The following is a 26368-nucleotide window of genomic DNA, read 5'->3' on the forward strand; positions in this document are numbered from 1 at the left end:
ATCAGCCTGTGCACAAAAGGGTCTCAGGTTCAATTCCTGGTCAAGGGCATGTACCTGGGTTGCAGGTTTGATCCCTGGTCCCAGTTGGGACACGTGCAGGAGGCAACCAATCGATGTCTGACTCTCACATCAATATTTCCCTCTCTCTCTCCCTCCCACCCTCCTACTCTCTCTAAAAATCAATGGAAAAAATATCCTCTGGTGAGGATTAACAGAAAAGAAGAAAAAAGAAAAAAGTTATTGCCCTAGCCAGTTTGGCTCCATGGTCAGAGCGTCAGCCCTCGGACTGAAGGGTCCCAGGTTTGATTCTGGCCAAGGGCATGTACCTCGGCTGGAGGCTCAATCTCCAGTCCCGGTTGGGGTAGGTGTGGGAGGCAACCAATCGATGTCTCTCACATCGATGTTTCTCTCTCTCTCCCTTCCACTCTCTCAGAAAAGCAATGGAAAAAATATCCTCAGGTAAGGATTTAAATAAATAATAAATAAGGTTATTAATCTCCCCACCTTGACTCCCAAGGTTACCAAATCTATTAAGTTCATAGTTTGAGGTATTCTTTCTACAATTCACTCTTTCTATACAAAAAATAGTCTTTTTTAAAGTAAAAATGTTATCAGTTTATTATACATGCTGCTCTGAGACTTTCTTTTCTTTTTTTAAAAATGTTTTTATTGATTTTAGAGAGAAAGGAAGGGAGAGGAAGAGATAGAAACATCAGTGAGAGAGAACATGGACCGGTTGCCTCCTGCACACCTCCTACTGGGGATCAAGCCCACAACCCTGCATGTGCCTAGACCAGGAATTGAATCAGCGACCACTTGGTAAATGGGACGACAACACTCAATCAAGGGAGCCACACCAGCCGGGCTGATACCTTTATAAATTTATTTATTTATTTATTTACTTTTTTTTTGGTAAATATATCTTTATTGATTTCAGAGAGAGGAAGGGGGAAAGAGAGAGATAGAAACTTCAATGATGAGTCATTGATCGGCTGCCTCTTGCATGACCCCCACTGGGGATTGAGCCTGCAACCTGGGAATGTGCCCTGACCAGAGTTGAATGGAGTAGATCATAGGTCAATGCTCAATTGCTGAACCATGCCAGCCACACTACCTTTATTTTTTATGAGACAGATTCCCAAAGGACAAATTGCTGGGACAAATAATTACTGTATTTAAAATTTTGCATATTAGTTATTTGAAAAGCTAGTATGTGTGCATGGCATAAAATTCTCAAGTAAAAAATGGAGGTACAGTGAAAAGTTAAGAGTCTCCCCCCATTACTGACTCTTAATTATTCCAGGTATCTTCCTTGAAGGACACATTTCAAACCACCTACATGCATTACAAGCCAAAGTAACATACTATGTACATGGTTCTGCAGCTTTTGTTTTGTTTTTATAATTTAATAACCTCGGAAAGCATTTTCCATCAGTGTAGTTTTCCATTACATAGATGTACCATGACTTTTCAGACAACTCACTCTTGATGGTCACTGAGGTTGTTCAGTCCTTTACTATTACACACAGGCTGCAAGGGACAACCTCTACATGTACTGTTTTACAAGTGTGGTCTGTAAGATACAATCCCACAGAGAGATGCACACATACAATTTTAATAACTACTGTAGCTTCCATTCCCAAAAGCTAGGTTGGTTTCCACTTCCACCATCAGGGCATGTGAATACTCATGTGTCCCACAGGCTTGTCAGCACAGACTGTACCAATCTTTGAAATGTATGCCAATCTGGAGGATGAGTCAGAAGCATATTCTTATTTCCACTTGCATTTCCCTGAATGCTAGTGAGAAATGCTTACTGGTCCCTTGCTTTTCCTCTTCTGTTTATCTTAACCAGTTTGCCCAATGAGCTGTTGGTCTTTTCCTCATTATTCTGAAGGAGCCCTTGAATATTAGGAATATTAATCCTTTAGCAAATGTGTTGCAAATGTTTTTCCCAGTCTCAAATATTGCATTTTGAGAGAAATACACTTCAGCTTTACTATCTTACCTCATTGCTCACTTTAGAAATGTTAAAAAAATTCACAGTAATTCAAGGACTCAGAGAAAGGACATCAGAAGTGAGAGGAAACTGGAAACAATAAAAAAGATATCTAAATCTCTGTAACAAGTGTAAGTAAGTTGGCTCACAGAACTGTACCACAGGAATCCTCATCCTCTCCAAGAGCGCCCTCTCTCAGAGGAATGCAAGCTTACCACAACTTTATTATTAATTTCAAAGGGAAAATAACTTTATATGGAGAAACCTCATAAACACTACCTTACCTGATTGTGATCCACTGTAACATCGCTAATGGGACAAACTGACACTTCATGACTCTTGACATGATCCACTGAAAAGGGCACTATATCTCTGAGGTATGAACCCAAAATGAGAGAAATCCTACAAAATAGCTGTTTTGTAATCCTAAAAAAATGTCAAGGTCATAAAAGAAAAAGAGGCTAAGAAACTGTTTCAGATTAAAGGACACAAAAGATAAGACAAGCAAGTGCTATGCAAGATCCTGGTTTGGATCCTGAACCAGGGAAAAGTAGGACATTCTAAGGACACTTGAATTAATTTAAATGCTATACAGATAATGGTATTATATCAACATTAAATTTCTTGATTTTGACAACTGTATTGTGGTTATGTAAAAGAACGTTGTTGTTCTTAGAAAACACACACTGAAGTATGCAGGAATAAAGAAATAGAATATTTGCAACTTACTTGCAAATGGTTGGGGGAATGTGTATGTGCGCGTGCACATACAAACAGAATACATACATAGGGAGGAAGAGGGTGAGGCAATGAGCATACCAAAAATGACAGAGCAAATAGGGCAAAATGTTAACAACTGGTGAAGCTGAGTAAAAGGAATACGAGAGTGGTTCTTTATACTATTCTATAAATTTGAATTACATCAACAAGTTACCAAAAAGAAAAAATGATTACACTTCAAGCAAAGTGTCCCCTGACAACCCCCAGTTGGATTCAAATTACCAAAATATCTCAAAGTGTATTTTTAGAGAAGGCAGCTAAGTTTCTTTGTTCTGTCTGTGTTGTTGACCAAGAGAGAGCATACCTGGAAAAATACAAAAGGTTCTAGATAAAATAGTCCCACCTTGTTATGAATTCTCAAAGCCCTAGGTACTACTGAAAAAAGTATCCACAAAAGCATAGAAAAAAGGAATGGTGGGAAGTGTGGATGGGCATGAGGTGGGAGTTCCCAGGAAGGTGGGAAGTGAGGCGGGTGAGGGGACAGCTCTAACTCCTCTTACCATGCCAGAGCCACCGCAGTAGTGGCAGTGCTGCACCTTGGTGCCGGGCTCATTCCCTTTGCCATTGCACCGCTCACAGGTATCGGTGATGTTCACAGTGAACTCCTTGTTGACACCCTTGGCAGCTTGATTGAATGTCAAATCCATGATGTACTAGAGAAATCAAGGGATGGCCTGTCATCTTTCTTAAAGTAGGGAAGGGTGCTAGCCAGCAGTTTACACTTACTTTACTTTTAAAGGCTTTATTTTTTAGAGCAGTTTTGGTTTACAACAAAATTGAGAGGGAGGTATAGAAATTTCCCACATACATTCTACCCCCACCCATGTACAGTCTCTCCCATCATCATCACTCACCAGAGTGGTACATTTTTTTTATCAAGGATAAACCTACACATCATAATCATCCAAAGCCCAGTTTACTCTTGGTGCTATACGTTCTATGGGTCTAGACAAATGCATGACAGGCATACATCATTATAAGAGCATACAGAGTATTTTCACTGCCCTAAAAATCCTCTGTGCTTTGCCTGTTCGTTTCTTCCCTCCCTGGTTACTTTACTTTGTAACTGCTATACTTACCTGTACTCTGCCAAGTAAGAATAGATGGGACATACTTTTCTGTTTATGCCCTGCTCCTTAGGATTTTTAAGAGGTAATGTTTATGTAAAAATGTCTTTTTCAACAAACTGTTCACAGATAATACTTGTATATAGTCCTTAGAAACAGCTCGAATGATACACAATCATAACTTAAATCATAAACATTCCCTGTCTCTCTTCAACTCTGACAATGTCTATTAGAACATAAATATGGAAGAAGTAGGATTGGGAGTGTTTCCCTACTAGATTGAGCTCTCCTGGAATAATGTAGCAGCTCTAGATAAAAGACACCTTAACAATGGACTCTGAGAGCCTTAGGTTCTGCCTGGTTAAGCAACTGTAAGACTCAAGTCAAAATAGATGTACACATTACCTATGATTTTTTCCAATTTTGGAATTATTTCTTACCAAAATGGCTGCCTCCTTAAATCATTTCATTTAAGCTGCTTTGCTTTATTCTTTGAGAAACAGAAATTGATAAAATTTGTTTGCATCACAGTTAGAAGCTAAAATTTGAATAGTTTTTCAAAATAAGCTTACCTCCTGAGGCTGACTGAATACACTCTGGAAATCTCCAAAAGAAGATGATGAGAACTCCCCAAAGATCTTCCTGAAGAGTTCCTCTGGGTCCACGGTGGGGCCTCCTTTCCAGTAGCTCTGCCCAGAGCCACCAGCCCCAGGATCAAAGCCAGTGGAGCCATAGGCATCATATTGTTTCCTCTTCACTTCATCACTCAGCACCTTCCACAAAAGGCACAGCAGTTAGGCGTTCCCGGTCTTCTGAGACCCAGGGACAGACACCAAGTACAGACAATGACACTGTATCAACATTAAATGTTCTGATTTTTACAATTGTACTGTAGTTATGAGAAAGAATGTTCTTATTCTTAGAAAATATAGGAATACTTAGGAATAAAGAGATACAAAGTTGGTGACTTACTCTCAAAAGGTTGGGGGCAAATGTACACATACAGAGAGCAGATATATGATATCCTATATATCCTGAATCCCTTTGGCATGGCCAGAGTCTGGAAGAAGGTCCACTTTTAAATAACTCTGGAACTGTTCAGTAGATTCATGTGTGTTCCATACCTCTGATTACATTTTAAATTCCTCCAGGGCAGCCTGGCCGGCATGGCTCAGTGGTTGAGCATTGACCTATGAACCAGGAGGTCAAGGTTTGATTCCTGATCAGGGCACATGCCCGGGTTGCAGGCTCAATCCCTAGTAAGGGGCGTGCAGGAGGCAGCCAATCAATGACTCTCATCATTGATGTTTCTCTCTCTCCCCCTGCTTTGCCTTCCTCTCTGAAATCAATGATTAAAAAAATAAAATAAAAATTCCTCCAGGGCAGTGGTGGTCTTCTACTTTTACAGGATCCACCAACCCCATTAGAGAGCAATGCCCTAAGTAGAAGGGAGTGATCAAATAGGTGTGGAATCCAACAAGGTTTCCCAGACCCAGCTATAAGTCCAAGCTCTGTTAATACAGACTGGGCCCTCTTTTCCATTGAGATTCCAAGAAAGATCTAGCATGAGACCTGGGAATCTCTTTTTTCTTTAACAAGATGATCTGGTGTGGGGACACAGCATTCATACTGGACCTTATGACACGTCAGGTTACCCTGTGCAGCACACTCCGATGCGTGCATGCAGCTGAATGACAGTGACTTGCACACACCAGTGGGTTGCATTACCTCATAAGCTTCTGCAAGCTGGGAGAACTTCTCCTTGGCTTTGGGATCATCCTTATTTGTGTCTGGGTGATATTTCTTGGCAAGCTATGGGAGGAAATGATAAATTACTATGGACACAAAATGATTACTAAAACCAAACGCCAAATACCAGTCACAATTTTACCTCCTTTAGAGCAGTTGTCTAAGACTTTACAAACAATAGCAATAAAACAAGGTTTAAGACATCAAAATAAATCATGTCCTCAAATCTGAGGTCTGTACACATTTTTCAACCACAACATATCTCTACCAAAAATAACGAATTCTTTAGAACTTGGGCAGCTCTGTGAAAGATATAAACTAGTGTATCTGGTACACTTTCATCTATGTAAAAAGAAAGGAAAATAAGTGGATGGATATAAATTATTTTTGGAAGAACATACAATAAACTGATAGCACTGCTACAGGAGGGATATGGATGAATGAAAAAGAGGAAGACCCTTTATTGTATACTACCTTGTATTTTTTGAATTCTGAATGAGGGGAATATATTACTATTCAAAACATAAATTTAAATATTAAAAACAAAACTAAATCTCACTTGGCTGTCCAGAGCATATAGGTGTGCTGAGCAGCTCTAAAATGAAGGCTACCAGCCGGGTGGGCGTGACTCAGTGGTTGAGCATCGACCTAGGATCCAGGTGATCAGGGTTCAATTCCCGGTCAGGACACATGCCCGGGTTGCGGGCTTGATCCCCAGTTGAGGACGTGCAGGAGGTAGCCAACCAATGACTCTCTCATCATTGATGTTTCTATCTCTCTCTCTCTCCCTCTCCTTTCCTCTCTCTGAAATCAATAAAGTTATATTAAAAATAATAATAAAATAATAAAAAATAAAAGTAAATAAAATGAAGGCTACCTTCTGGTTATGCTGAGTAGTGCTGTGTGCTTTGTAGGTGTTCACCATTGTTTGCTGGATTCCTGAGCGTTCCAAGTCTGGATTGTCACAGGCCCCTTATGTGAGGGCAAGGAGGTGCAGAGAAGCAAAATCTTAAAGCTGACAGTGACTAGTGAGGCCATCTGGCTCTGTTGCTGCCAGCAGCTGGCTGCTTAATCTGCTTCTGGAGATGCTGGTCCTCACACCAGCATATGGAAGCATGTCAGAGGCTGCGAGCTAAGCTCTGAAGTGGGAGGAGAGGGGGTTCTCAAGCATGGCCAATATATTACAATGGGCTACAAGGCAAGTCTGGTTCCAACTCCAAGGCAAGATATGTCTGTATATTCACTGGTCCCAAACTCTAAGATAAGATATGCTGAACACATGAGATCAGTACAAGGAAAAGAGAGAGGCCTTTTACAGTCAGAAAGATCTGTATTTTAGTCTCACATATGCCACGTATTAGCAGCCTTGGATGTGTGTCATAACCTCACCAAGCCTCTTACCATGAGGATTAAATGTAACACATACAAAGCTTTAACAAGATCTGAGTCCAGTAACTGCTCCACAAAGGCACTTTTAAAAATTTCCAGTTTTAAATCACAAAGCTTTAACTGATCTTTTTATTTCCAAAACTAAAACCTTAAATGGCTCTCTCTTTTTTTTTTTTAATCCTCACTTGAGAATATTTTTTCCATTGCTTTTCAGAAAGAGTGGAAGGGGGAGAGAGAGAGAAAGAAAACATCAATGTGAGAGAGACGCATCAATTGGTGGCCTCCTGCACAAGGGATCAAATCGAGGTACGTACCCATGGGCAGAATCAAACCCAGGGCCCTTCAGTAAACAGGCCAACGCTCTAACCACTGAGCCAAACCAGGTAGGGAACCAACTCTCTTTTAAATTAAATCTTTAGCACTTGCTAAGGGTCTCAAGTGCCCCATTAATTTGTCCACAGCCTCCATCTTGTCAAGAGTCTCCCACCTTTGCATCAGGCACCTTACCCTCCAGCTCAAAAGAGACATGCTATTCATTCTCCCAAGCCAGGATCTCTGTTCTCTTCCCTCGTGCCTTTGCCCATCCCATTACAACCCAGTAAATAAAAAGATTAAGTCAAAAAAATGGGCAAAGGGTCTGAATAACATTTACAACAAATGGCTGATAATCACATGAAAAGATGCTCCACATCATTAGCCACCAGGGAAAAGCAGATCAAAAACCACACTGAAGCCTGGCCGGTGTAGCTCAGTAGTTGTGCACTGACCCATGAACCAGGAGATCATGGTCCGATTCCCAGTCAGGGTACATGCCTGGGTTGCGGGCTTGATCCCCAGTAGGAGGCGTGTAGGAGGCAGCTGATCAATAACTCTCTCTCATCATTGATGTTTCTATCTCTCCCTCTTTCTTCCTCTCTCTGAAATCAATAAAAACATATTTTTAAAATAAATGAATAAATAAGTAAACACACTGAAAACACCACTTCACACCCACTAGTGCGGCTAGAATAAAAAAGAGTGTTGGCCAGGATGTGGAGAAACTGGAATTCTTATACACTGCTGGCGGGAATGTACAATGGTGCATCCACTTTGGAAAACAGTCTAGCAGTTCTTCGAAAAATTAAACACAGAATTATCATTTGACTCAGCAATTCTACCCGTGTGTGTGTGTGTGTGTGTACACCCAAGAGGAATGAAAACATATGTCTACACAAAAATTATACATGGATGTTCACAGCACTACTATTCCTAAGAGCAAAAAAGTGGAAACAACCCAAATATCCATCAACTGATGAATGAATAAATAAAATGTAGCATATCCATGTGATAGAGTATTATTTGACCATTAGAAGGAATGAAGTATTGATACATGCTACAACATGGATGAACCTTGAAAACATGCTAAAGTAAAAGACGACAGTCATTAAAGGCTATATATTGTATGATTTCATTTCTAAGAAATGTCTGGACTAGGCAAATATATAGAGATAGAAAGCAGATTTTTCTTTTTTCCCCAAAATTAAACTCTTTAAAAAAATTTTTTTTTAAATATATCTTTATTGATTTCAGAGAGAGGAAGGGAGAGAGAGAAACATCAATGATGAGAGTGTCATTTATCAGCTGCCTTCTGCATGCCCCCTACTGGGAATCGAGCCCACAATTCAGGCATGTGCTGTGTCTGGGAATCCAACAGTAATCTCTTGGATCATAGGTCAATGCTCAACTGCTGAGCCACAATGGCCAAGCTGGGGTTTCTTTTTGAATTGAAAATGTTCTAAAATTGATTATGATGACTATACAACTCTAAATATACTAAAAACCAGTGTCCTCTACACTTTAAAAAAAGTAAGAGGAGGAAGTAGCCATCCAAGCCATAAGCTGTTAGGTCTGGTTTGTTCAGTACTTTGTTCACAAATACTGGCCTTGGACAAAGTTTTTGCTTACCCACAATTTTTTTTTTTTTTTTTAATTTAAACAATCTTGTAGTAAATTTTTCATAAAGGTGATTTATTTTTGCATTTAATTCATATTTAATTTAAAGATCTGTTCTTTATTCTGATATTATGGCTTTCCTATTTTTATGGTGTTTAGATGCTCTTTTACCAATGACATTAATGGACTGTGCTTGTTATTTTTAACATTTATATTAGGTAAAATACAAAAGCTGGCAATCCTACACTGGTGCCATTTTTTATTTTAATTTTAATTTTTGATCAGAGCAAATATCTGGGAACCACTGGTCTAGATAACACACATGCCACTTTACCAATTAGCCCTAATACATTCTGGGATATAATGATGGGAATTTCACACTTTCTGAGTTAAGAAAAAAATAATTCTAAGTCCATATACTTTTATCTTAATACAAAGAATGACTACCTAAAACTTAAACCAGCATGCCTACTGATTCAGCCAGTGCAGAATAAATTTAAGTACAAAAACAGCTGTAGAAAAAGATTTTTTTAATCTCTGGTTCTGTCTCCTCTTTTCTGAAGCATTAATGGGTACAACATCATGCACTGAAAAGCACAGTCCAACAAAGTCCATCTTTATCATCTCATTCTATACTATCAGCTGCCTGTGTCCTATACGTATGGGCATACACACACTGCACTGATCAGTATTAGACTAGATCAATAGTATTCCTTCTACAATCTTGTCCATACAGACCTGGTAATAGGCTTTCTTGATCTCTTTCTGGCTGGCATTTCGGGGCACTCCTAATATCTGGTAATAATCCTCTTTGGCCAAAGGGGTGCTCGTGTGGAAAGAGGCAGTACAAACAAAAGGGTAACTTTTTACTCCTAAAAAAGAAAAAAGGAAAGAAAATCACTCTGGGAATATGCTCAACAAAAGGAAACTGTGAGTAAACTAGCCCCGTTATACCTGTGAAGTAGCAAATAGATCACAACTTTAGGGCCTATTCTCCTCCAAGCCCAACGGAGACCAAACTCATTGCACGTCAAAAATGGCTAAGGCCACTGTATACGAAGAATATAAAACAGGTCAATATAAAACTGGGGAGACGCGCTGATCCTGCTGGATTAAACTACCGATGTAGCCTCATTAAACTACCAAACAAACCGTACCCCAGATGGGGACTGCACCTAGAGATGATTAAAAAGGGACTTAGGTTCCATTACACTGCTTGAGAACCGACCACATGCCAGGTATTTTCATACACTTTGTGTTACTTAATGCTTAACAACTCCCCAAGTTCTTTCCCTCTACCAGGCAATCTTGGATATCTGCTTTAGAGGATGGGGTGGTGCTCAGAGTGTGGTCCCTGGACCAGCAGCATCAGCCAGTTAGATATGCAAACTTTCAGGCCCCACCCCAGACCAGAATCAGAAACTATGAAGGTGGGGCCCAGCAGGCCCTGTTGAACAAGCCCTCCAGATGATGATCCCGTTGAATGCTCAAGTGTGGGAACCACTGTGTTAACAAAATGGTTCTCAGTCTTTAGAGTCACACGTCTCTCAAGGAATCTGATAAAAGCATTGACCCCCTCTTCTCCTAAAAACAGTACATATATATAGACACACAAGATTAAAAGGCCCTGTGCCAGAACCTCTGTTTACCACAGAGCAGACAACCTGAAAGCAATCAAAGGCAGGTGGCCATATGCCCTGCCTCCTTTCAGGCCTCTTGCATCAGCAGCTAGGAGGAAAGACCAACAGACACACCTACTCAACTGCCCTTTGTGCACGAAGCAGAGTGCTAACTTCACTGTCACAAAGTGAAGCCAGGGGAGCTGATCTACAATTTCCAGTGCTGCCTCCTAATGCCCAACCCATCCTGTGAGAACTGGGAGAAAGGGGGGCCAAAGTTGAGGGGGAGGCAAGTTAAGTCAGAAGGAAGAGGAAGGTTAAGAAAAAGAATGAGGATCATGAGGCAGCTACAGGTTTTTAAGTCAAACGTTTGCCTGTAGAGGAGGAGTTTCTGTATTCACCATTCATTCAGCAAATACTTACAAATATTTGCCATTTATTCATTCAGCAAATACTCAATGAGCACCTACCAGACACTGGGCTTCACGCTGGGGATATGACAGCAAGACATTCAAAGGCACTGCCCTCCCAGAGCTTAATTTATTCAAGATCTTAACACTGTACTAGGCACTGAGAATACAAGATGAGTAAGAGTCAAAGCCAATGACTCCAAGGAATTCGGCAGTCCCACAGGGGAGTCTGGAAGGCAGTGTGTGAAGATATATTAGCACGCAGACAAGCAGTGAAAATACACAAAAGGGTAACTGAAACAGGGTTTCTTAACCTCCCCACAGTAGAGGATGGGATCAATTTCTGAAGGGCAGGGAAGTAGTAACTGTCCTATTGTTATAGGCCAAAATGTGAGCTCCACCTCCAAATTCCTAAATTGGAGTCCTAACGTCCAGCACCTCAGAAGGTGACTGAATTTGGTGATAGGATCTTTGAAACAATCCTGACAAAACACTGACCTTGGACTTCTAGCCTCCAGAACTAGAAAAAAAAGAAAATAAGTTTCTGTTAAGGCACCCAGTTAATGGTACTTTGTTATGGCAGCCTTAGCAAATTAATATACCTAGTATGTATTATAGAATGTTTTACAGCACCTGGTCAACTAGTTACCAGTAGCATCACCCATCCCTTCTCCCACCCTAAAGTTGGCAACTAAAAACGTTTCCAGACATTACTAAACACCCCTTGGAGGGTAAAAATCAAAATCGCCCCACTGGCAACACCATCTAAGAAGTTCAGGGAAGGTCTTCTAAGGCTCCTGCTGTTAAACTATAGACTAAGGAGGAGTTTAAATCCATCCAGATTTACACGGGTCATCCTGACATTATTTGCAACAGCATGCACTTTTACTTTCAAAGGTGCCCTGATGGTGACTAAATCATATGATCACCTTTGGTTTAGATGGAGTGGTTCATTCCTGTGCATTTAGGAACTGGAGGTACTATACTAGACTGAAGACTGTGTGTGTGCAAGTGCATGCTCCAGCCTGTGTGTTGTGGTTGTGGTGATGGCAGAGGGGTGGTTAGAGATGATGATTAACGAGGTCTAGAAATAAACAGAAGGGCCTTTGAGCTATGTTAAGAGTATGGCTTTTATACTGAGGGCAAGAGGAAGCCACTCCAAGTGATCAGGTTTGCATGAAGAAGAGCTGTCAAACAAACAAACAAGGAGGATTGGGACACTACTTAAAATTAATCTGAGCACAAAAGACAATCAGGGTGTTAAGCATATGGAGGAAGGGGGAAAGATAAGGGATAGCCTTAGTTGGGTGTCTCCAAAAAGCATCAATGATTAGCAATAATTAGGAAGAGTTCACTTATTAGGCAGATTTTCCCCAAGATATGACCAATAAATATCTGGCCCTTTTTAGAATAACCCAGGATTAGCCTCCAGCCAGCACAATGTCAAACAACTGCCTTCTTTCTGTGCTTGGGAGAAAAGCTGAATTTAAAGTGTGGTTTTTATGTCACTTAATTATACTACTTGATTTGAGATGAGATCACAGAACAGTATTTGGGAGCTAAGTTGATGACTTCAGAGTGCACCTTGAAGGATGCTACCTCTCACCTGATACAAACCATGCCCATCTTGGGCTATGGGCTCTCTTGGGAGAAAAGGATAGCTGACTGCAGTTCCTTAGTACTGGCCGCATACAAGGCTCAGTACTTAATGCTTGTCTTTCTCTCACACACACACAGTAGTTATTAAAAATGCTCCTCAAACTTGTACAAATGTAATATGGACAAAGTTAGCTAGACATTAGAAAATGTTAGCAAAAGCTAAAAATGACCATTTTTGCTCATACTGAGAAACACAGAATGACATCACCCCAAGTAATCCTGTGGAAACTTGAGCAGACTACTGCCCCACCCGAGGAAATACAGGTGGAAGAAACAAAATAAAATGGGATCACTTGACCAAAATCACAGCCAATCTCATATCCCCAGTACCTAGAACAGTGGTTATGGCATATGACAGACTAAGTATATGACAGACTAAGTATTTGGGAGCTAAGTAGTGCGAATGAGTAAAATGTCACAGTTAAGGAAAGAGGCTCAAAGGGATTAAATAATTCACTCACACACACACTGGTGGAGGTGAGTTTGCTCACTGTACAAAGTAATCACAATTACTAATACTTTAATGACAGCATTACAAAACTGGAACCCAATAGGAAATTATCTTGTCAGGACCCTTTAATTAATCACCTTTGTAAGATTACAGATAGCTTAAATATCTTGCACAAATTCTAGGGGACAGAAACAACTAGCACAATTCAGGCATTATCCTTGTTCAATGACTCCTCCTTCCTTCTCTCATGATAATGGAAGCCATCCAACACACGACATGAAAAATTATCATGGCTAAGCACCTAAAGGTTTAATAAATATTAATTCACTATTACCCAGGCTATGAAGTAAGCAGCAGGTTTTGAATCAAGATTTTACCACTTTTTACCTTTGTGACAATCTACAAATTGTTTAACATCTAAGTCTCAGTTTTTAAATCTACAAAAGGGAATAACAGTGTCTATCACATGGAAATGTCCATGCCTGGTACATAGTGTTCAATAAATGTTTGTATTTTTATTACAGTTACCAACTTAAGGACTTCTAAAATAGACTATTCAGTGTAACCTTCAACTTACACCACGTAGTGGAAAGTGTGAAAGCTATGAAAGTACAGCTCTAGGTTTGGGAAAACTCTTCTTAATCTAACTTTATGGCCTGGGGCAGGGCAGTTCCTCTGCTAAAACCTCAAGTTCCCAATCTTTAAAATAGGGATGACAATTCCCACCTTGTAGGGTTGTTACCGTGAATCGAGATGAGGTACAAAGTGCCTAGCACAAGAGCAGATGCTCATCGAATGGCAATGACCTCTTCCCTTCCGCTACAGGCTAGAAGGTGTAGCGAAGAGAAAGGAATAGGGATAGGGATAGGAAGCAGCGGCAGGCCGGAGAGGCCTCCAGAAATATTGACACAGAGGTGAAGGTTCAGGGCCTACGGGAAGTTTCACCCCCGCCGCCGGGAGCTCCATGCAGCAATTCCTCCTTCACCGCTTCTGGGTAGTCACTGGGGCCTCTGTGCCTCCTGCTTGCCCGTCTCCCCAAGCAATTCTCCACACACGTCGGAAAACACCCTTCACTCCGCTACTCCCGTAGCTGGAGCGAAGTGAGTCACTCCCTTCCAGGCCTTGGAGCCCCGACTCGGGCGCCGAAGCCTACCCTCACCTGTGAGGCTGACACCAGGTCTCAATGTCAGTGGCGCCCCTGGGCCGCGAGCTCCCAGGGAAGGCGCGCAGGCAGTAATGCTCAGCTTGCGGCCCAGCGACGCCCCCACCACGCCCCCCCTGAGCGGCCGGGCCCCTGTCCCCGCTGCTGCCGGCGGCCGAGGGATCCCTACTGCCACCAGCAACCAGCGTGTGGAACACCGCGCCGCCATCTTGGCCGGGGGACACTGCGCCTGCGCCACTCGTCTTAAGGAGGCCTCGCGAGGACACCTCCTGCGCGCAGCGCCGGCGCGTCCGGAAGTGGGTGGAGGCGGGGGCCGGCTACGCGCGCGCGCATGAACACAAGCGTTGCGCACGCGCAGCGGCACCTCATGCACTTTCGTGGGAGCCAACGCTGAAATGAGGTTTGCTGTGAAGAGTACTACCAGATAGAGTTGCCCGGGAGAACCTCTTAGTTATGTGCTGGACGATCACGACTGCACCTTATCTGAGTAAGGACGTGGTTGAGTGTAGCTGAATCTAACTGGTTTGAGGTGTCCGGCAAGTGACCACAGATCCTGGCGTGTCCAAGCGGCGTTTGTCGCAGATCCCAGCATGCAGTGCCAGACTTCCCTCCTCTTGACCCTGACAACTTCTTGCGTGAGCGTTACTCAAGCCGGTGTCTGCACAAGGGGGCGGCGTCTCTATTCCCAAAGCTTGTCGTCAGGCTCACTTTCTCTGGCTGATTTCCCACGCGGCGGACTTCGGTCGCTCAGGTCTCTCCTAAGCACGTTGGTCTCCAAACCTGTAGTGAACTTGCCGGTCGCGGAGTAAGAGCCAAGCTCCCCCAAAACTAATTTAATAAACTTGATGATCTGCTTGTCACGCATGTACTAGAATATTGGGGATACGATGGGGAATGACATACCATCCCTGCGCAGGAGGCACACAACGATGAATCGAGAGAGACAGGCTCTTCAGCAACTAACATAACGTGATCATTGCAATCTAGTATGTAATAGGTTGCAGGCACACAGGTGAAGGGGTTTCTCGGGGGTTGGGGGGTTGGGGGTGTCAGGGAAGGCATCTGGGAGGTAACATTACAGTAATAGGAAGTGGGTCAGGTAGGCGTGGTGGAGAATAGTATTCCAAGTAGCAAGAAGTTCAAAAGCAGATGTCTAGAGATGGAAAGTGCTTGCCCTGTTTGCTTAAGCCCTAACCTTAGGGTGTGGGACTGGAGATGAGGCCAGAAAGGTAAACCTTGCCTGGTAAGTCTTGCAAAGGAGTTTTAGCTTTCACACTCGCACCACCACCACAAATAATAGAAAGTGAACCTGAGGGTTCATCGATGGTTTTAAGATGATCTGTTCTCTTTGGCCCTCTCCCCATTGTACACTAAATTTTTGTGTATGTTATGTTAATCCATAGCTTTCATCAATAGAATTCTCCGCAGGCTCTGAGATTCAAAGTAGTTTAAAAACCACTGGCCCAGGCCCTGGCTGGATAGCTCAGGTTGTTAGAGTGTCCTCTGGACCCAGCAAGGTTGCAGGTTTGATCCCCAGTCAGGGCACATATAAGAAATCAAGCAATGAATTCATAAATAAGTGGAACAAGTCAATGTTTCTCTCTCTCTAAAACCAATAAAAAAAAATAAGTAGTTTAGCCCGGCCGGGCATGGCTCAGCGGTTGAGCATCGACCTGGGATCCAGGCGATCAGGGTTCGGTTCCTGGTCACGGCACATGCCCTGTTGCGGGCTTGATCAATGACTCTCTCAACATTGATGTTTCTATCTCTCTCTCCCTCTCCTTTCCTCTCTCTGAAATCAATAAAGATATATTAAAAAAAAAAAAAAAAAAAGTAGTTTAAAACACACACACACTGGCCCAGTGAAGAACAGTTACAAAGCTATTGTAACATGCAAGGAGAGTTTGGGCTAGGGAACATAGAGCACTGAGGTGAGCAAGGGACATTTTAGAGAAAAAAGGAAAAGGGTCATGGGGTGGAAAATGGGTAAAAGGGCTCTTTCAGTATATTCAACCAATATTTAAATGTTTCCAGCATAGTGGTTAAGAGTATGGGCTCTGGAGTCAGACTGGCTTGGACTGAATCCCAGCTCTGCCACTTACCAGCTGGGTGTCCACGGGCAACTTATTTTATCTCTATGCCTCAGTTTCCTTTCCCTAAAAAGGGGATATAACAGTACCTCAAAGGATCATCTGAAGAGTGAGATAACCATGTGAAAGCTTCATATAGTACTTGACACATAGTAAATGCTCAACATATGTTAGTCCTATGTGCCAGGCTCTGTGCTAAGCACTGAGAATACCAAGCAGAACTCAGACCACAGTTACTTCCCACAGGGAGCCCAAAACCTAGGGGGAAAGAGTGGGGGTGGGGGGTGTTGGTTGAGAAGTGCAACTTTCAGGAATAAAAGCTGAGAACGAGGCAAAGGGACTTGCATTTACCGCCTCAGAGTGAGAGGAACTAGAGGAGAGCTCACCAATATGAAAACTGTCAGTTTTGAAACTTCCTCATTTTTTTTGTATTTTGTTTCCCCCTCCCCCACCTATTTCCCCATGGTGATTTTGATTTTGATTTTTATCAATTACAGTTGACATTCAGTATTATTTTATATTAATTTCAGGTGTACAGTCCCCATAGTTATTAACAGTAAAAATCCTTCACATTGAAAAGGGAGTGTGTGTTCTTGTTTTAGGGGATAGCAGGAAAGCTGATTATTCTTTGCTTTTAGGAAGGAGAGAACCCCAAGGGAATGGAGTGGATGATGGTGGCTACTAATGGACCCATCCCAAGCTTGTAGGCAAAAACTGAAATGTGCACACAGGCCACACCTACCCACACTCCCAGGCGTGTGCCTCTCCCTTCCCCCACCCCGTTCTCCGGTCTAAAGCTAAAAATTTTAAGGAAAAACAAATATTTGCAAAAGACACACAGGTTTCTCAAGCGTCTCCCCCCTCTGCACTTATTTTGTTTTGTTTTTAATCCTCACCCGAGGATGTTTTTTCCATTGCTTTTCAGAGAGTGGAAAGGGGAGAGAGACAGACAGGCAGACATTGATGTGAATCAATTGGTTGCATCCCACATGCCCTGACCAGGGGATCAAGCCTGTAACCAAGGCATGTGCCCTTGACCAGAATTGAACCTGAGACCCTTCAGTCCAGAGGCCCACACTCTGAGTCAAACTGGCTAGGGCTCCCCCTCTGCACTTTTCATTTTAGTGTTCCACTGGACCCTTGCTGCTCTCCTGAGGTAGTGAGATCTGTGAGAGCTAGTAGGAAGTTTTAAGCATGTTCTACCCTGTAATATCCTGCAGATACTGCCCATCCAAGGTACAATGGGACTGGCCAAGTCCATGGCTAACCGTGGGAAGGCTGTGCTCCCCTCCCCATGTGAGGAGCCCTTTCAGGGAGAGCCGAAGGTTCTCAGCCAGTCTCTTGAGAAGCAATAAAAGCTAGCTCACAATTTCTCTAGTTGTAGAATTTCCTTTCCTCCCTAAGATAGTATGGGTTGATTCCAAGGGGGTGTGAAATGTGTAGCACAGATGTTCCTGGACATAACATCTGCAGTGTCTGCAGTTCCGTGCAGAAGAAGGAGATGAACTATCCTCTCCTCAGTTGCCTGAGTTTTCTGTGCTAATGATTTCCTAAAAGGTCCTTTACCAAACAGGTGGCTCTAGCTTGAAGCTAAATATTATTCTGCCCAAACTAGGCTTGAACTTAATGCTTTGCAAAACTGAAAAATGAAAGGAACTTTTTTCAAGGGGAAAAAAAAAAATCAGAGATGCCGAGAATAACTCTCTGGATCCTCTGGCAATCAGTAGATTCCAATGTGAAAAACATCACCATAGAAAAGGATGGTCTTTTATATGAAACTGCCCTTTAGTTGTGAATTATCATTTTGCATTTCTGTTAAAATATTTTGCAAGTTACTGCAGAAAAATCAAAACAGCTCTGGCTGGGTGGCTCGGTTTGTTTGGTGTCCCGTACACTAAAAAGTTGCGGGTTCGATCTCCAGTTGGGGCGCATATGAGAGGCAACTGATCCATTTCTCACATTGATGTTTCTCTCTCTCTTTCTCTCTAAAATCAATTAAAAACCAATATCCTGAGTTAAGATTAAAAACAAAATAGCCCGGCCAGGCGTGGCACAGCAGTTGAGCACCGGCCTAGGATCCAGGAGATTGCGGTTCGATTCCTGGTCAGGACACATGCCTGGGTTTCTGGCTTAGTTCCCAGAGAGAGTCATGCAGGAGGCAGCCAATCAATGACGACTCTGTCATTGATGTTTCTATCTCTCTTTCCCTCTCCCTTCCTCTTTCTGATGTCAATAAAGATATATTTATAAAAATTAAAATAAAAACAATTTAAAAGACCACTAAGTGTAGTAAAACTTCAGATCCCCAAGAACACATGGGTACACCTCCATTTGAGAAACAACAAAGCCATGTTGGCAAGGGAGAATTATGCGTGTTTTCCCCAATTTTTGAAATGTATTTTGTTGCATAGTTGTTTCCTGTGCCGAGATAACTGCACATGCCTTTCTGTTCCAGCTCATGAAATGAACAAGGCAGGGCTTACCTATAAAAATGTTTTCAATGTGCATCTTAACAAACAACCATTTCAGGGGCAGATAACTAAATCTAAGGAAATTGTTGTTGGCATCAAAGCTGGCTTCATCCATCCCTCTCTTGCAAAAATTCTGATCTGTGGAAACCACGGACTTGAGAGAAGATTAAGGGAACATCCTACATAAAATGTCTTTTCTTTGGTGTCATAGTTTTGTTTTGTTTTATCCTTACCCAAGGATATGTTTTTCTAATTGATTGTTAGAGAGAGGAAGGGAGAGAGGGAGAGAGAGAGAAAGATCACTATGAGAGAGAAACATATTGGTTGCCTCCCGCATGTGCTCCAGAAAGCTAGGCATGTACCCTGACTGGGAATTGAACCCACAACCTTTTGGTGTATGGGATGACATCCCAACCAAGCCACCTGGCCAGGGCTGGTGTCTGTCACCTTGTAAGTGGCCACTCCATCTTTACACTTTGATTCTTTTGTGTGGGTTTTTGCCCTCTTCTTCCTTGCCAGTCTTTTTTTTTTTTTATCCCAACCCCTTGACGCCCTGCATCTTGCTGGTCATTTTTAAAATATGTTTTAGGGTTTTTTTGTTTTTTTAATTGACTTTAAAGAGAAAGTAAGGGAGAGGGATAGAAACATCCATCCTGCACATCCCCTACTGGGGATCAAGCCTGCAACCCAGGCATGTGCCCTGATAGGGAATGGAACTGGTGACCTCCTGGTTCATGGGGCGATTCTCAACCACTGAGCCACATCGGCCAGGCCTTGTTGGTCATTTTTCTTTCTGCTAATGTTTCTTCCTTCAGTTACATGAAGTGCTTTGAATTTTCTAGAATGAGGACTTCAGTACAATGGCCTCCTAAATTTTTGTTTGTTATTAATCACTCTTGGAAACAGGCCCTGTGAAATTTAAATCATCCTACCATGCACCAAGCTACCAGACATCCTCATATTGCTGGCATTTCACCCATCTTTTGATAGACTGCTTTTTAGGGTTGAAAGGTGTCCTCCAGGGTTCTTAGAGACAGTGAAGTAGAATTACTAGGAACATAAAGGAACAAACCTGGTAATTCATAGGCTTATGGGACTAGAAGATATCTTAAAGGATTTCAGTTCAACTTTGCAGTTCATGAAGTAATTTATTCTGCTCAAGTTTGCAGCAGCTTTAGAGCTCTGAACTTTCTACTAAAAAGAATCACTCTCTCCAGCCAGAATGGATCTGGGGACCTGTGAGATGATCACTCTCTGGGTCTTCAAGTCCTTTTGGCCATTCCTTGTTCCCTGCTATGGAACTCAGGTTGGTCACTGTGGGAATGGGGAAAAGGACATTCTCCAACTCTGCTTCTACTAGCCCCTAGTTTGTGGAAATAACAGTCACATGATCCAGCACAGCCAGGTTATGGCTTCTCTCTTTCCTGGGAGAGAAGATCAGGGGTCACTAACCCAGGTACCAGGGCCAGGCAGATAAAGTGTAAGGATGGAGTGGCCACGTACATGATGACAGGGACCAGTGAGACTGCAGTAAATGGGAAAGCATGCTTTAAAGGTGATGGGTGCTCCAGCCCGCTTTAGCCATGTGGGGCTGTGGACCCACCATTGCCAAATCTTTGTTTTTCAAGAGACACTGAAATCCAAACTTTTAGGAAATGTTTCAATTTTTTTTTTAATACTCACCAGAGGAGTGAGGATATGTTCTTCCATTGATTTTTTTTTTAGAGAATTGAAGGAAGGGGGAAGGGGAGAGAGACACATGGATTGGTTTCCTCCCACACATGCCCCCACTGGAAGCAGGGATCAGACCTGCAACCCAGGTAGATGTCCTTGACTGGAATCAAACCCAAGACCCTCTGGTGTGCAGGCTGATGCTCTAACCACTGACCCATGCCAGCCACAGCAGAAATGTCCCAATTTTATTTTTAATTTGTAAAAAATATATCTTTATTGATTTCAGAGGGAAGAAGGGAAAGGGAAAGAGAGAGAAACATCAATGATGAGAAAGTCATTGATCAGCTGCCTCCTGCACACTCCCCACTGGGGATCGAGCCTGCAACCCAGGCATGTGCTCTGACCAGGAATTGAACCTCGAGCTCCCTGATCCTAGGCCGGTGCTCAACCACTGAGCAACACCAGCCGGGCTGAAATGTCCCAATTTTTTAAACACTGTAAGCCAACTAAAACGTGTCTGTGGACCAGATTTAGCCCATGGCATGTCCCTTTGTTACCTCTAGGGGTTAAAGACTTTCTCACTTGCTAACTGTGCCCACTTAGGCCCATCTGACATAATGGTAGATTAAAAAACAAAAATGAATTCAGGGATAACAATGAAGTGACATAAAGCAAATTTGCAGGGGTTACATGAACTTTACAATAAATGTATATTTGATTTATATTTTAAAAAAATTTTATTGTGAGAAAATGCACATAAAACTTACCATCTTAAGACTATCTGTTGCACAACACTGTCAATGTCCTTAACACTATTGAACCGTATTCTTTAAAATGGTAAACTTGAGCCCTGGCCAGATAGCTCAGTTGGTTACAGCATCATCCTGATACACCAAGGTTGGGGGTTTGATCCCCAGTCAGGGCACATACAAGAATCAACCAATGAATGCATAAATAAGTGGAACAACAAATGGATGTTTCTCTCTCTCAAATCAATAAATAAGCCCAGCCGGCATGGCTCAGCAGTTGAACATCAAAATTTGATCCAGGAGACTGAGGTTTGATTCCAGGTCAGGGCACATGCCTGGGTTGCAAGCTCAATCCCCAGTAGGGGGTGTGCAGGAGAGAGCCGATCAATGATGACTCTCTCATCATTGATGTTTCTTTCTCTCTCTCCCTCTCCCTTCCTCTCTCTGAAATCAGTAGACATATTTTTTAAAAATCAATCAAAAAAATTTTTGAAATAAAAATAGTAAACTTTGTTACATGTTTTTATCACAATTTTTAAAAAAAGCAATATCTGGGCGATAAGCCAGTTCAAGCCGGAGCCCAGCGAGGGAACCGTCTTGGTCAGACCCGGCCGCCCGGCGGGACTCTGAGGAAAACCTACCACCAGGTCTGTCACCATGGGTAAAGGAGACCCCAACAAGCCAAGGGGCAAGATGTCCTCGTATGCCTTCTTCGTGCAAACCTGTCGGGAAGAGCACAAGAAGAAACACCCAGACTCTTCCTTCAATTTTTCCGAATTCTCCAAGAAATGTTCGGAGAGATGGAAGACTATGTCTGCAAAGGAAAAGTCAAAGTTCGAAGATATGGCAAAGAGTGACAAAGCTCACTATGACCGGGAGATGAAAAATTATGTTCCTCCCAAAGGCGATAAGAAAGGGAAGAAAAAAGATCCCAATGCTCCTAAAAGGCCTCCATCTGCCTTCTTCCTGTTTTGCTCTGAACATCGCCCAAAGATCTAAAGTGAACACCCTGGTTTATCCATTGGGGATATTGCAAAACAGTTGGACGAAATGTAGTCTGAACAATCAGTCAAAGATAAGCAACCGTATGAGCAAAAAGTAGCTAAGCTAAAGGAGAAATATGAAAAGGATATTGCTGCATACCGTGCCAAGGGCAAAAGTGAAGTAGGAAAGAAGGGCCCTGGCAGGCCAACAGGCTAAAGAAGAAGAACGAACCAGAAGATGAGGAGGAGGAGGAAGATGATGATGATGAAGAGGAGGACGATGAAGAATAAATGGCTATCCTGTAATGATGTGTATGGAATATGTGTGTGTGCTCTCAGGCAATTGTTTTGCTAAGAATGTGAATTCAAGTGCAGCTCAATATTAGCTTCAGTATAAAAACTACAGATTTTTGTATAGCTGATAAGATTCTTTGTAGAGAAAATACTTTTATAAAAATGCAGGTTGTAGCTTTTTGAGGGGTTACTACATACAGTTAGATTTTAAGGCTTCTGATGTTAAATGTTTCTAAATATTTAAAGGTTTCTTTAATTTCTTGACTTGTGTATGGTAGCACAGCAAACTCATAGGAATTAGTATCAATAGTAAATTTTGTTTTTTCTAGACTGTTGCATTTTGTTTTTTTAAAAAATTTTGTAATAAAATTACGTATATTACAAAAAAAAAAAGCAATGTCTGCAGTAAGTGAACACCACAACCAACTCAAGACTGCACTGATGGTGCCTCTTCCAAAGCTGCTGGAATTCAAGCCTGAAAAGTGTGCATCATGAGAAAGCTGCCAGACTGCTTAGAATTCCAAATCCTAGGCTTTAGTCAGCAAGACTGACCTCCCAGTTTTAGTTTATGGAGAACAAAGTTACTCTTAATTCACTTAGTAGAGAAACTGGTAAGTTGCCTCTTTGTCCTCACTGAACTGAAAAGAGAACTCACATTTTGGTATCCATCTGTGCCCATTGCCAGGCCAAGCTTTCAGAAACCCCCCGCGTACAGCCTGCCTCGGTGAGGCTCTGTCTGCTGCAGGCTACGCAAAGGGAATTTTCACAGCAATTGGCACTTCCAACCATTTAGTCGTGTTCCTTAGATCAAAGTCCGTTTTCCAGACACGCCTGAGCAGGTGTTCTGTCCTCAAGCAGACAGCATATTCTGGAATCACGCAGGAAGTCAGTTTTTAAAGGAAGAGAAATGCTTGTGCAATGAATAGCCCCAGATGAAATGAACCCACGCTCTTTTCTCCTGAGTTGCCCCTAGACTAAGCAAGCAGTGCCGATTGGGCACATTTACTATTTAATGGATTCTCCATTGCCCTTAGCTTCCGCTCTTTCAGCTTATCTGTAAATGATACATTGATTTCATTAGAGGAACCCTGCCTCTCCGCGCCCAAGGCCTGAAGCCAAGGCCTGCCCTAATAAGGGGATGCTGAAAGCCCCATCTCTCCCACAGTGACCACCCGGCCTAAGCAGGGTGGGTAGGATGCAGAGAGGCTGTAGGGTAGACCCCACGGACAAGGATTTGAGGCAGACCTGGGCTCGCGTTCCTCCGCTGCCTGGACCAGCAGCTCCTCTCTCAGGGACCGAGTTCCCGGTCCCTGAAATGGAGCTAGTTCAGTCCTGCGGTTTCTCCTCCCCAGGGAGGGCGCGGCGCGCCCCGCCCCGCCCCATCCCCTGGAAAGCCTCTGGGGCCAAATCCCTGCACAAAAAATTGCTGCTGTTGCCTCTAGTCCCCACGCACGCACCGCTCGGCCGGGGGCTGTCAGCGTACTGCACATGACCTCCCGCTCGTGCAGTCAGCCTCTAAGCCATCCAGGCCTGGCTTCGCCCTGCGATCCTGCAGCGATTGGTCGGGGGGGCGGGGCCGGCGCCGCGCGCGAAGGGAGAAGAGCAGGGGGCGGGGCCCAGCGGGCCGGAGCCGGCTACGATTGGCCGGGGTGAGCAGGGGCGTGGCCGAGGGCGGTGGGCGGCGGGCGGCGGGTGGAGCTGGAGGCCGAGGGAGACGCGGCTGCTCGCTGTGCACCTGAGAGCCGACGCCCCAGTCCTCGAAGCCGGGCTCGCTACTGTCCCTGCTGCAATGAGCCGCTTCAAGGTGTCTAAGTTCCGGCATACGGAGGCCCGGCCGCCCCGCCGTGAGGTGAGCCCGGCCCGCGGGTCCCGCACTCCGCTCCCCTGACCCCGCGCCGGGATCCCCGAACCCCGTCTGTCCCGAGGCGCCCCCTTCAGGCCTGGGACCGGCGTCCCGGCCGCCCCGTCGCCACCCAGCAGGCAGCGGCCGCAGCTCCCGGGACGCTCTCTGGCCGCTCCGTGAGCCCCGCGGTCTGTCGGCCCGCCTGCCTAGTCCCGGGACCCCCGAGGTGGCGCAGCCCACCCGGCCAGGCCAAGGCCTGAGGCCCGCGAGGCTGCCTGCCTTCCCGGCTTCCGGTCGACCTCGCGGTGGAGCCGCTTCTAGCGCCGGCTCCTCCTCCCCGCCGTTCCAACCTCTCCTGCCTGGGGCTGGGGTGTGGAGAGATGCCTCTTTCTGCGCTGGCCTTGGCGAGTCCAGCTGTGTCAGTTGGACGCGGGGAGCCGCTCGTCCGGAGGCGCGCCTCTCCCTCGGGTTTCCGCCGGCGCTTCCTCCTCTCGCGGCTGGTTCTTCCCTTACTCTGGGTGATGCTGCCAGAGGCTTGGGTGGGGCCTCGAGAAGCACGAGGAGATGGAGCCCAGAGGCTGGGGGACTCCTCGGGCCCCTGAAGGGCAGTGGGCCTGATGAGGAGTGTGCTTCAGAGATGATGCCACCCCTGGTCAGCTGCTCCCCATGTTATTTGGAAGGCCAGGGAATGTCCTCCAAGAAGGGAGCCTAGGAACTGACCCTATGTAGTGACTCTATCAGGGGCCAACGCACGTCAGGGCGGCCTGGGGTAGATCCCAAGTTTTCATCCTCTGGACTGTATTTCCTCTGCACCTCCCATGTAATGTGCCCAGTTGCTGGAGCCACAACAGTGGATAGGACAGCACTTTCCTTCCTCTGTGTTGCGTACAGCCTCATGAGGGAGACAGCCAGCAAGCAGACAGGCATGCAAGGGCATTGCAAGTTTTAATAAATGCCCTGAATAATTGGGAAAGGGTGCAGGGATGGAGATGGACAGTGAGATGGGGGTTAATCTCACCAGGGTGGTCAGGGGCAGGCTGCTGGGAGGAAGTGACATTTAAGCTGAGGCAAGAAGGGTGAGAAGCAGCCGGCTAGAGGAAGAGTGGGGTGGGAAAGTGCCTGGTGGAGGAACGGAAAGTGGGCCATGGTGGATGGAAGGCAGTGATGGGGAACCATGTTGCTCAATGAATCCAGAGTGATCTTGCAGAATCCAAAGGCCACAGGAAAAAGTTGGCTTTTATTCTGAGTGCAATGAGGAGTAAGGAAAGGAGATGGTGTGGGGATAGGGGGAGAGCTTTTCACATTTGCATCAAGATCATCCCTCTGAATGCAGTAAGTTCTGCTTGGAGGGGTCGGGAGTATCTTTGAGGATCCCTGGGGCTTGTTCCTGGGTGGTCCTCAGTCCAGCAAGGTAAACAGATAGGCATGGAAACACAGATTATGGAGGGAATTTAAAAGTTTTATGTTAGGGAGATAGAACAGGTGATCTCTTCTTGTTTTCAAAGTTATTTCCTGTCATTGTATTTGTACCGTCAACATGAATCAGGAAGGAAAAATAATGCAAAGTGATAATGTTCTATCCGAGGCAAGTGAAGATTGAAAATGAAACTTGGGTGGTAGAGGTGGTTTCCAGGACACTGTGGTTGGGTGGACTGAGAAATGTGAGTGCTCAATTGTTGGGTGGCAGGAAGGAGTGTTGAATGATGTTTTGATACCAAAAGAGAAAACGTGGGCCTCGCCTATCTTAGTTTCAGAAAAAGTGCTCCTCTGTTCCTTCAGGTGTGGGGATGTTAACATTATTGCCTTTTCATGGCAGTGTTTCGTTCACCATCTATGGGATTTCATGGAAAGGCCTTGATTTTACCCTTCTCTGAGCTTGGGTGTTTTCTCCTGGTGTTTGGCGGAAACCCTTGGACTCAGGTGGAGGTCTTAAGCAATACAATTGAGGAAGTTGAGTCTGTATTCTGTCTAGGTGCTCACTTCTCTGTTCTCTGTTTCTCTCTGTTCCTTTTAACAGAAACAACACACAAATGTGAGTGAACACTGC

The 26368-nt window shown here is 44.1% G+C and overlaps 2 protein-coding genes and 1 pseudogene across 3 annotated transcripts in view; 2 read left to right on the forward strand and 1 right to left on the reverse strand.

The window, feature by feature from the left end:
• Positions 1-14425, reverse strand: part of DNAJA3 (DnaJ heat shock protein family (Hsp40) member A3) — a 29531-nt gene extending 15106 nt beyond the window's left edge. For both annotated transcript variants that reach the window (XM_087815672.1, XM_087815671.1), the window contains exons 1-5: positions 14215-14425; positions 9655-9788; positions 5575-5658; positions 4419-4619; positions 3280-3432 (exon numbers count right to left, since the gene is read on the reverse strand). In XM_087815672.1, the coding sequence (XP_087671798.1) occupies positions 3280-3432; positions 4419-4619; positions 5575-5658; positions 9655-9788; positions 14215-14425 (783 nt within the window). The remainder of the gene's footprint in view (positions 1-3279; positions 3433-4418; positions 4620-5574; positions 5659-9654; positions 9789-14214) is intronic.
• A 7358-nt stretch (positions 14426-21783) lies between these two features.
• LOC107538269 (high mobility group protein B2 pseudogene) lies at positions 21784-22853 on the forward strand (annotated as a pseudogene).
• A 1381-nt stretch (positions 22854-24234) lies between these two features.
• Positions 24235-26368, forward strand: part of CORO7 (coronin 7) — a 69810-nt gene continuing 67676 nt past the window's right edge. Inside the window, exon 1 of the mRNA XM_087815674.1 lies at positions 24235-24327. Within this exon, the coding sequence (XP_087671800.1) occupies positions 24268-24327 (60 nt within the window). The 5' untranslated portion in view covers positions 24235-24267. The remainder of the gene's footprint in view (positions 24328-26368) is intronic.

The sequence above is a fragment of the Miniopterus natalensis genome, chromosome 3 (genome assembly GCF_054644295.1).
Source record: "Miniopterus natalensis isolate mMinNat1 chromosome 3, mMinNat1.hap1, whole genome shotgun sequence".
Lineage (NCBI taxonomy): Eukaryota > Metazoa > Chordata > Mammalia > Chiroptera > Miniopteridae > Miniopterus > Miniopterus natalensis.